Source organism: Panthera uncia (assembly GCF_023721935.1).
Source record: "Panthera uncia isolate 11264 chromosome B3 unlocalized genomic scaffold, Puncia_PCG_1.0 HiC_scaffold_1, whole genome shotgun sequence".
Taxonomy (NCBI): Eukaryota; Metazoa; Chordata; class Mammalia; order Carnivora; family Felidae; genus Panthera; species Panthera uncia.
In genome coordinates this window covers 282,689-293,555 of record NW_026057582.1, presented here as the reverse complement: position 1 = coordinate 293,555, position 10,867 = coordinate 282,689, and the positions used below count along the sequence as shown (strand labels likewise).

Sequence of the window (10,867 nt, the reverse complement as noted above, 5' to 3'; positions counted from 1 at the left end):
CCCCCCCCCCCCCAGCAGGCTCTTTTACTTAAAATGGGTATGTCTTTTGCATGAAACCTTCCAACTATCTATTGGTTGGATAAAGTTGGTCTTTATTCAAATAAATAATTTTATTTCCAACAGTCTGTATTATCTATATTGAATGTTGGTTGTATATGTGTGTACATTCATATGAAGATTTTCATTATTCAGCTTGTATAACATAGACTCGAAAACATTATACTTTTTATAATTAAATATTAGTGTCTTACATATGGATTTACTCTGTAAGGAAGAATTGAAGGGGTTAGTCCTCCAAGTTCACGCACATGGAAAATATATTTGAATGCCCGTGTTTTGGGTCATAAAATTCTTGAGTCATACTTTCTCTCCAACAGAGTTCTATGGGCATAAATAAGCTTTCATTTTCTTTTGAGAAATCAGGTCAGATTCGTTCTCTTCTTGTCAATGATCTGATCTCCGTTTGCTTATTTTGAAGTTGTCAATTGCAAAATGAACAAATCTTTTAGAATTTCTAATGTTTACTCTTGAGACAGAGAGATAGAGAGAGAGAGAGAGAGAGCAGGGGAGGGGCAGAGAGAGAGGGAGACATAGAATCCAAAGCAGGCTCCAGGCTCCGAGCTGTCAGCACAGAGTCTGACGCGGGGCTCGAACTCATGAACCTCAAGATCATGACCTGAGCCAAAGTTGGACACTTAACTACCTGAGCCACCCAGGCGCCCCTCCTGCCTTTTAGAATTTCTAAAAGAAAGAAGAGTTTTACCAGAGCGCAAGTGAAGCCGCTGCTGAGACCCACACTTGCTCCGGAAGCAACCTTTAGTGTGGGGGATTCTCACATGAAGAGCTACAGATCTTCATGAACGAAGAACATTCCAGAAAGTCACCGACTCATGTCCTGTTTCCAGTACATGCAAGGCTGCAGTCTCCAACCTTATGGGAACGTGGGGAGGTCTTACTCTTATCTTTCTGTTTGCAATGTTTCCTGCAGGTTATTTGCCGCTGAAGTAGACGTATGGCATGTACTCAGGGCACAGAAGGAGCCCCTGCTGGGAAGTCTGGTCGTGTCGTTCTGGCCTTGGTCAAAGTAGAGCCTTCCTGGGCACTCAGGAAGTGCCTTAAAGCTGAATATCTCCTGTATTTTATTGAGCCCAGTAACTGTATTGACTGCTCTGGGTTGTTTTTTTCCTGAGAAGTTTAAGAATGTTCTGGAACACTGTTCGAACACTGTTTCGAATCATGTTGGTTGGTTTAAGATTCCCTATCGTCTTTCTGCCGGGACTGGTGGGACTGCAGTGAGGGGCAGCCCCCAGGACCCCCAGGTGTGAGCATGTGTGAGGTGTGGTGACGGGCTTCCACAGGTCTCTGGCGTTGGGGGTGTGTGACCTCTGAGGTTTCCATGCAGACGACCTGCAGGGTGACACTGACTCCAGGGAGGAGGCTTCTGGGTGGAGGGACCCCCCCCCACACAAGGCCCCCCTCAGAGCCAGTGTGGGCCTCGTGAGTGACTGTGGGGTTTTCTCTGAGAAGGGGAGGGCTCTGGGAGGGTTTCCAGCAGGTGCATGGGGTGGGGGAGGGTCCAGAGAAGGTCTTGGAAGGCCCGCTGTTGCCACCTAGGGCGGTGGGGTGCACCGGGAGGCGTGGGGTGCACAGGCGGGCCATGGGCCCCAAGCAGGCCATGCACAGTGGGCTGTGTGGTGTCCTCTGAGTGTGTAGGGCTTCACAGTGGAGCCTACAGGGTTTGGGGTGGATTAGACATGGGGAGTGAGACAGAGCAGCCGTGAGTGTGGGCGGCCACGGAGACCGAGCAGGGGGTGTGCGGGGGTGGGGCAGGAACCCGCAAGCTCCAGGGAGCTGCCAGTGCCCAGGTGGCATGTGGGCATCTGGTCCATCCAGGGCCAGGACCATCAGTGTGTAAATGGTGTTTGAGCCGGAGGACCGGAGGACGTGGAGGGATGCATGCAGGAGGACTAGGACCCTCGTCCCGGGTCCTCGGTTAGGAGTTGGGGGGAGGGCGGGAGCAGCGAACGGACACCGGCCAGGGAGGACAGGCCAGACTGCAGACACCTCAGAGGCCAGGAACGTGCCTGAATGTGCGGGAGGAAGGCGGGGGTCACTTGTCTGCAGCTCACGGACTTGGGCATCCCGGAACCATTAACCAAACCCAACTTACCTGGGACCCGACTTTGATTTCTCTGACTTAAATGGTCTCCGTGCTTTCAAACCATTTTTTCTTCTTCTTTTTTTTTTGAGTCTTTTAAAGCATTTTTATTTAAATCTGTAAATGTGCACAGAGGACACAAGATGTCCCCAGGCCTCTGGCTCTGCACAGGAGTATGCTGGAACAAGGAAACAGAGTGAGAACATCCTACTGCATTGTGGGACAGAGACATATCCTCATTATAGCTATTAAATGTAGGTAACATCTGTCTAATTAGCCCTATTGTAGGGGTGTCTGGGTGACTCAGTCTGTTAAGTGTCTGACTTTGGCTCAGGTCATGATCTCACGGTTCTTAGGTTTGACAGCTCGGAGCCTGGAGCCTGCTCCGGAGTCTGTGTCTCCCTCTCTCTCTGCCCCTCCCCTGCTCACACTCTGTCTCTTTCTCAAAAAGAAATAAAAAAAATTAAAAAATGAATTAGCCCTACTGTAGTTGCATTCTCCTTTTACAAAATCTTGCATTTATGCATCTAACCTACAAAATGTGAAAAACGCTCTAGAGAGTTGAAGAAAGGAGTTGGAATGAATCACCGTCAGAAGACAGGAGATATATTTTAAAAATAGAGTTAGGTGTTTCCACGCATACCACGTAAAGGTCCTGCTACCGGTCAGTCCTAACTGCAAATAGTCCTGTTTGATTAAGTAACAAGATTCATGCAACAGAAAAGAAAGTAGCACCATATAACCTGTAAGTTCAAATAAACATCCGTTCTTGTTTTTGTGTGATGGTGACAGGTGTGTGTGCACCTATGTGCTACCTGTCCCAACATGGTGCCGTCTTTTGTTTGGTGTGACTGTGTCCTTGTTGGCTGCCTGTGAAGGCGGCCTCTTTGGGGACCCACACACATGCAGGCAGGTGGGGGGGCAGGCTTTTCTCTTATTCTGATCAAATTAGGAGAGGACCTCAGCTGGGCAAGCAGGTAGGGAGGGAGCCTCAGACTGGGGAGACTGGATGGGACCCATAGCATAATCCCAGTGGGGGTGGTGGCTGGGAAGCTTCTCCATGGGGATCAGTCAGGACGCGTAAAATAGAAACCCCACTGCACCAGCTTAATCCTCCTGTGTGAGAACAGAGGAATCTGTCAACACCACCGGGGGCCAAGTTTCCATCTATATTTTTGGCCCACTATCTTTAGTAGGTGGGCAAAGGGGCTGCTCACCTCTGGGCCTTGCATCTATATCCCAGGATAGGCAGGCAGCAAACAGCAAAGTATACTCTGGAAGCCTCCTTCTTCCCAAGTACATCTCACTGGCCTCTGTGGGTCCTGTGGCCACTGGGCTGCAGAAGAGACTGGGAGGTGCCGGGAAGTTGAGGGGAAAGTGGATATCAGCTGGGTGCTGGGGTGGCCTGCCCCACGCAGACTGTGTGGTGAGGGCCTGTAAGAGCTAAGCCCAGCAGCCTGCAGCCCCCTTCAGCATGTGGCCACCAATTCAAAATGGCGCCAGGGAGCATTGGGGTCATGACCCCTGTGTGTCCAGGCCTGGCTGTGGAGAGTTGGGCTCACCTTGCTGGGTCGTGGGGACGGGTGTGGGTCGAGGTCACGGGTGCCATGCCGGTGAGCTGGAGGGTCCTGAGGGGTCCCTGCAGGTGAGAGTAGGGAAAAGCAGCAACAACCCCAGGAAGGGTGGGCCAGGAGGGGGCAGGGTGGCCGCGGGTGAGTGTGCATGTCACCCTGAGGCTGCTGGGCTCGAGGACCAGAGGGGAGAGTGTTTGGGAGGTGGGGGTCACTGTGAGGGCCTTCTCAGGAATCAGTCTTGTGGGGCTGGGGAGGGAGATCTGTGGACCGTCGTCTTCTGGAAGGTGGGGAATGGTGTGGCCTCCTTTCTGGCCGCTGGCCGAGCAGTGCGCCCTGGCAGGAGTGCGTCCTCATCCAGGGCTGTATGGGGTTCCCTGGGAGCCTCCCCGAATGGTTGCATCTGGATCTGCAGATCAGTAAGATTCCCGGGGTAGGGGGTCTGTGTGCACTGAAGCTTGAGGGTGCTGACCTTAGGGACCTGGAGAAGTGGGGCTTTTGTCCCCTGCCTGGGGACAGGAGCACTGACTTGTTGGTGTCCTATACTGCTGGGGGCTCCAGGGCATGCTCCTCTGTGCCTGGACCTTGCACATCTGGGTCCCTGTGTCCCCTTTGCCCGCTGCATCACCGCCTGGGACCAGGGCTCCTGAAGTGCAGCCCAGCTCTGTCTTGGGCTCCAGCTCGTTCCTGAATGACTCAGGCTCCCCCATCTGAGGCTCCCTGTCTTCCCAGAGGGCATCCTTGCTAGCCCCTCGGTCCCCGTTGCCAAAGTCCTGGACGCTTCTCCTCTCCACCTGCAGCTAGAGTGCCTGGTCCTCCAGGAAGGGGCCCTGACTGACCCACACACTCCAAGCCACACCCTGTGATTCCCCTTCTCAGTGTCACCTGTACGTGTGCAAACGTCTGCATACCCTCAGGGCCGCGTGTGCCTGCTGTGTCACACCCCAGGGCCTGGCTAAGTTCTCTGGGCTGATGAGTGAGGGAGTGAGTGAGTGCAGTATTGTGGTGCTGGGAGTGAGGGAAGAAATATAGAGTTGACCAGAGGAGAGAAACCGCAGGGAAATCCATGGAGGGAAACCCCAGCTTTAAGGTAAAGTACCTGAAAACCTCCCAGGCCTGAGTGCAGGGAAGGCAGGGAGGGGAGGGGAGGGGTGTGGAGGAATGGGGTGGGACAGGAAGGGAAGGCAGGAGGGGGTTTGCTGCCCTGGAGCTTATCTGCTTCCTGCCTGGGACATGTGGTGCTGAGCCCAGGGAGCTGCGCGGGAACAGGGTGCCTGGAGCCTGGCTGGCTCTGCCCCCAAGACCGGTGCTGGCCAGTGGGGACCTGGGCTGGATGAGCCTTCACCCAGGAAGGGAGGCCTCTGAGTTGGGGGCTCCAGGCCCTCTGGAGACTGGCTCACAGGTGACAGGTGGGTGGGTGCAGGCCGGTGGAGGGCCCCAGTGAAGGCAGAGCTCCTCTTCCTTGCTCCACATGGTGGGCTCGGGCTTTTGGGAGTCCTGTTGTGGGCTGGGGCACCCTGGCTGCCCTGTGTGGCCGAGTCCTCAGTGCTGGGACAGGGGCTCTTGAGGACCCAATGGCTGCAGCATGGGGGCCCCAGGGAGAATGCTGCCTGGATGACCGTCCCCACCGGGGAGGGCACTGGGCTCAGGGGTGATGGGCAGAAGAGGCGCACGGGTCCCTCTGGGTGGTCTTCCTGGTGCTGCCTGCTTGGCGGCTGGTGGCTGACGGGCACCCCATGTGCTGGCCGCCAGCCGGGCATTCCTAAAGGGGCCTGAGGCCCGGCTGGACTCTGTCCAGCAGTGGCGCCTGGATGACTGACGTGAGGGGCCATGCCTGCTGACCCCTGCCCAGGGCAGCAGTGGCAGGAGCAGATGCTTGTGTCTCCCTGAGGGACACAGGCCTTGAAGGTCTGCTCTGAAGGGTGAGGACAGGGCCCAGCCCCCCGCCCGGCCCAGCCTCCTGTCCTAACCCGGAAGCTGGGAGGCTGAGGGGCGTCCGGGGCTATCCGGTTACCCCAGGAGCCCGCGGACACCTCCTGGCTGGGGGCGGGGCTCCCCTGTGGGACCGCTAGCTCCAGGCTGGGCCCCCAGAGCCCATGGGGACAGTTTTGGCCACAGCCAACGTCTCAGTGCTAGTTCCCACCGGACACAGTGACCCCGGGCTGCTCAGAATACTCCAGGCTCCTCCTTGGCCGTGAGGCCCCCACAGGGAGGGATGGCCTGCTGGGTGGAGGTATTCTGTCTGACGAGGCCTGCGGGCGGGTTTTATGAATGGCCTGAGGCACCATGAGCCCACCCGTTACTACCCACTCTGCCTCAGGCCTGCACAAAATCCACCAAGGACCCCCAGGTGGGGAGGCTGCACTGGGCAGCCTGTCTCCTGGAACAGGACCCTCCTCAGGCTGTCACTGACCCCCTGAACTGGGTGGGAGGATGCAGACCTCAGTCCGGGAGGCAGGTCCTTCTGCTGGTGGACCCACTTGGGGGCAGGGGTTTCTGGCCTGGAGGGTGTCACTGTGGGACCAGCTTCCACTATACCACCATGACACAGACTGACTCATAAACCTCCTGGCCTGCTGGGGGCTCAGCCCCTTCCTGGGTCTTGTCTGATGGACAGGTGCTGGGGGCTCAGCCCCCTCCTGGGTCTTGTCTGATGGATGGACGCTGGGGGCTCAGTCCCCTCCTGGGTCTTGTCCGATGGACGGTGGGGGGTGGGGGGGCTTCTCCATGCTGGACACTCCCCCTGAGCTCTGGAGTCTGGAGTTCCAGTGCGTGAGGATTCTGGGGCACATTCAGCCCAGTCTGGTGTCTGGTTGAGCCCCATATGGGTGGGTGGGCTCTGAGGCAGAAGCCAGCCTCCCCCAGCCCACCCTGCGTGGAGCGGGGCTGCAGCCTGGGCCCGGGTCTGGTGGGCTGGCCTCCTGCTCCTTGGGCTCTGGGCCCCCGCGCATGTTGGGTCCGTCCTGTCTGTGAGGGGTCTGCTGCTCAGCCATGCTGGCTGGTCAGTGTCAGCCGGAACGGGATGCCTGAGGGCAGAGGGGGCAGAGGGCTCAAGGAAGGGCTTTTGGGTCTGTCCTGACCCACTGTGGGGGTTGTGACACCTTGAGAGGGTCCCGTACAGAATCTCCCCTCCCTTTCGTTCCCCCTGGGGGAGGGGTGTGGCACCTCAGCCCAGCTCCCCCTGCAGCAGCCTCAGCCACTCCTCTGCAACTGGCAGTGCCCTGTACACCTGCCCTCCACCTGGCAGGTGCGGGGTCACGGGCGCCGGGACTTGGGAGCCAGGCCAGGACCCCGGGCTCGGCCCCGGGCTCACAGAGCGCTCGGCAAGGGGGTCAGCTCAGATCTTGGTCAGGTTCCGGGCCTGAGCTGCCCCCGCCCCAGTCACTGTCTGGTATCCGCTCTGCAGGAGTCACATTGCTGTTGGATATCATGGTGGGGGAGCCCGGCTCCCCATCCTCTGTGGCTTCCCCTCCCCGGAAGGGTCTTAGCACAGCACGTGGAGGGAAGAGAAGGGAGAGCTCAGGGAACAGGGAGAGGAGGTGAGGGCTGGGGGCCATGGGGAGGGCTCCCTGCAGAGGGCCTGCCAGCTGACTGTCCCCCGGCCACGTGCCCGGGCCCGAGCCCAGGGTGCAGGAGGGCCTCTTGTGTGTGCAAAAACCCGGCGCCATCCTCTTGTTCTTGGAGGGGGAGCCTCCCAGGCAGTGAGACCGGGCGGCTGGAAGGACAGGGGCCGGCTCTGGAGGTCAGTGCTGTCCATACTCTTTCCTCCCAGGGTGCTTGCGCTGGACCCTGGTGCCCAGACCACAGTGCCCCAGCCCTGCCTCGGGACAGCACTGGCTTGAGGTCTGCAGCCTCTGATGATAACTGGGGGGACAGCATGAGGGGACAGGGCCCAGCCCCTAGCAGGAAGCAGTGGGGCCCAGGGAGGGAGGCTGGTTTTGAGCATAGGCCGTGTTGCCGTGGGAGGCAGTACCCCAGTACCCACAGTGATAGAAGCTCAGACAATATGGCCTGTCCCTGGGGCCCAGAGGCGGGCCCTGCTCACGGCTGCTCAGCCTGTCCTGGCCAAGGCCACGGCCCCTCAGCCTGCCTCCGAGGGACATGCTGAGGCAGGTGTCCCCCGGGGAGGTTGAGTGTGGGCTGGGCTGGGAGCTGGGGCTTGGTCGAGGGGCCCTGGGTCCCCCTGGGTCCTGACCCTGGCGTGGCTCATCTATAGTTCGTGGTGAGGAGCTGGGCGTCTAGGACTGGTCCCTGTGGCCTGTGGAGGGGGTGCTGATGGAGCCTCTGTGGAGGGGAGGACCGACGGATGGACGTGGGGTGACCTGTGCCAGCCTGGGGGCTCTGTGCTCGCTGTCCTGGTGAAGGCAGGGCGGCTGCTGGGCCTGGGCTCTGTGACTCACAGGCCTGGTCCCTCTGCCCCTGTGTGCACCCAAGCCTGTGGTTTCCTCCTCCCCAGGCCCAGCACAGCCCCTCTGGCTGTGGATGTGCCTCCTCATTTAGAATCAGTCAGCCCCGGAGACCCCCTGAAGCACAGACCCCAGCGTGAGGGGCCCATCCCTCCAGGGCCAGAGGCTAGAGGTGAATGCCTCAGACTGAAAAGGGTGAGCTGCCAGGCCTGGGGTCAGAGGGTGGGCCCCCAGGCAGCAGGTGGTGCTGGGCCTGGTTGCTGCTATGAGGGGCATCACTGTGGTACCACCCGTAGTTATAGACACTGTCTGATGCCCCATGACAATAACCAGGGCCTGGCCCCTGCAGGCGGGGCTGGTGGGAGGAGCTTCCTCAGGACGGGGAGGGCCCAGGGGCCATTAGGGCTGTGGAGGAGGCTTGGGTCTGCCCTGGGACCAGGACGCATGCCAGTTGCCGCGGTGGGTGCCTGGAGGCCGCAGTCTGCAGCCCTGGGTGGGCTGGGATGGGAGAGGACGTGCCCAGAACGCCTGGGCTGGTAAAGGTGGGTGCAAGGACTGTGGACTCCTTGTTCGTGGATGCCAGGACTGGGAGGCACTGGGGCAGGCTGGAGATGGAGGTGTGGGTCTGCTGCATTGCTGGAGCTCGAAACAGTTGCTCCAGGGTGGGAACAGCGGCATCTGGGGCCATGGGCTGGCCAGTGAGGAGCTGTCCGCTTGTGGGAGTCTGCGGTGGGCTGGCAGGGACCTGGGGCTGGGGCTCAGGTCCGAGGGGCACTGGATGGGGCGGGCAGTGGGGGAGGAAGGTAGTGGCTTCCAGACAGGCCCTGTGGAGGGGACAGTCCCCAATGCCACTGCCCTTTGCCTTTGCCTGCCCATCTGGGAGATTCGGGCTGAGCTTCGCTGCTGTAAGTCATGCAGTAGATGCAGTCGTACCCCAACCTCCCCCCACCCCGCACCCGCAGTTAAAATCCCTGCTGTCTTACAGCCAGTCTCCCAGGAAGGTCCACCCAGTGGGGGTGCCCCTGCTGGGAACAGAAGCCTGGACGTGGGCAGGGGCAGAGTGTGTTTAGGAAGGCCCAAGATGTTCAGCAGAGGGCCGGAGCTAGGGGGCTGCGTGGCTGGGAGCTGGATGAGGCTCTGGACAGCGTCCTTCCCCAGGAGCCTGGCGGGTACGGAGGGGAGCGCAGCTCTGGGCCCCTAGCAGGGCCTGGGCTGGGCTGGGTTAGGCTGGCTGCTCGGAGGGGCTTTCCCTGGAGGGCACTCACTGTGGGTGGGTTTCTAGCCTCCCGGCAATGACCAGAGCCTGCACCGCCCGTCTCCTGGGGGACAGGCCCCAGGAGGCCCCGATGGCCCGTCCAGGATCAGGACCCATGTCCCTGAGGATGGCACAGGCTGTGAGGTGCCCCACTCCCTGAGAGCCTTGTCCTGCCTCCAGCATCAGTGAGCTCCTACACAGCCTAGTGTGGGCCTAGCTCTAGTGTCCACTCCTGTCAGCCCCGCAAGGGTCTCTGGGGGTCCTGCCCACTGGGAGTTTGCCCAGGGTAGACTCTGTCCTTCCTGCTCGGTTCCGCCGTGGTGTTGAGAGCAGGTTTGTTTCTGCCAGTGGGGATTGTGCGGCCACCTCAGAGCCCTTTGAAGCCCCCAGCTGCGGGTGGATGTTGTACCTGGACACAAGCCCACAGGCTGAGCTGGCTGCCAGTGGCTCAGGAGGCCTAGGGTCCCGCTCTGGCCCTCAGGAGCTGGGCTGGAGGGCCCTGCCGCTCTGGCTGGTTTTTGCTGCTGGGTCTGTCACTGTGGGCGTAGTAGCTACCGTAGTAACACAGTAGAAAGTTCCCCGTCAAAAAGCCCCCGAGCGTGCTGGAGGGGCCCCTTCCCTGCCAGAGCCCCAGGCGCCCAGCCGGGCGTGTCTGCACAGGTGTCCAGAGCTGCCCCACGTGGTGGGCAGCTGGCGTGGTCCAGCTGCCCTGTCTCCCCAGGGACACCTGCTGCAGGGGCGGGTGGAGACTGAGCTTCCACGGGCGTGGGCACAGGGGGTGTGGGTGGTGGCCCGGGGTCTCACACACTCTTGGGGTGTGTGCCCACATCTGTGGCCCAGGCCACGGGGAGAGTGTCCACTTCGGGGATACTGTGTCTGCAGCGTGTCTGCAGGGTCGCTGGGGGCCTCCTGGTGAGGCCAGGTTTGGACGAGGCCAAGGGGACCACAGAGCATGGGATGGATGGACCAGCCAGACTGGTTGAGGGGCACGTGGGTCTATCCATCCTCCCAGAAGAAACATTTCCCAAATCAGGTTCAAACAGCCGTCCCTGAAGGGGGGAGTCCCGCCCACCTTCCCGGGTCCCACGGGGCAGGCCCCCAGTCTGCTTGGGGAACAGGTTCTGTGGGGTGACGTGGGGGTGGGGTGATGTGGGGTGTGGTGGGGTTTAGGTGATGTGGGGTTGGGGTGATGTGGGGTGTGGGGTGACGTGTCCGGGTAGCCCAGTGGCTATAGGGTGGGGCAGGGCCCGCTCACCAGGGCAACCCCTGTGCTGTCCCTGCCCAGTCAGGCAGGTCTGGCTGAGGTTTGGGGTGGCTTCCGCTGGTGGGTTTCAGGGTCTGATGGAGTCAGCAGGCAGGGTCCTGGCGCAGCGTCACGGAAGCCCTGTTCCTTCCGTTGTGCCTGCTGTGGGTGGGTTTGGGTTACAGGCTGCACTGTCCTGGTGACACCATATGCATGGTGATGTGGCCCCATTCA

At 60.0% G+C, this 10,867-nt stretch overlaps 1 gene segment (V, D, J or C); it reads right to left on the bottom strand.

Annotated features, from left to right (window-relative positions):
* LOC125909062 (Ig mu chain C region secreted form-like) overlaps positions 1 to 6,722 on the bottom strand; it is a 27,020-nt gene extending 20,298 nt beyond the window's left edge. The window contains 2 exon segments of the C gene segment in view: positions 3,721 to 3,797; positions 6,600 to 6,722. Of these exon segments, the coding sequence occupies positions 3,721 to 3,797; positions 6,600 to 6,722 (200 nt within the window).
* Between the last annotated feature and the right edge of the window lie 4,145 nt (positions 6,723 to 10,867).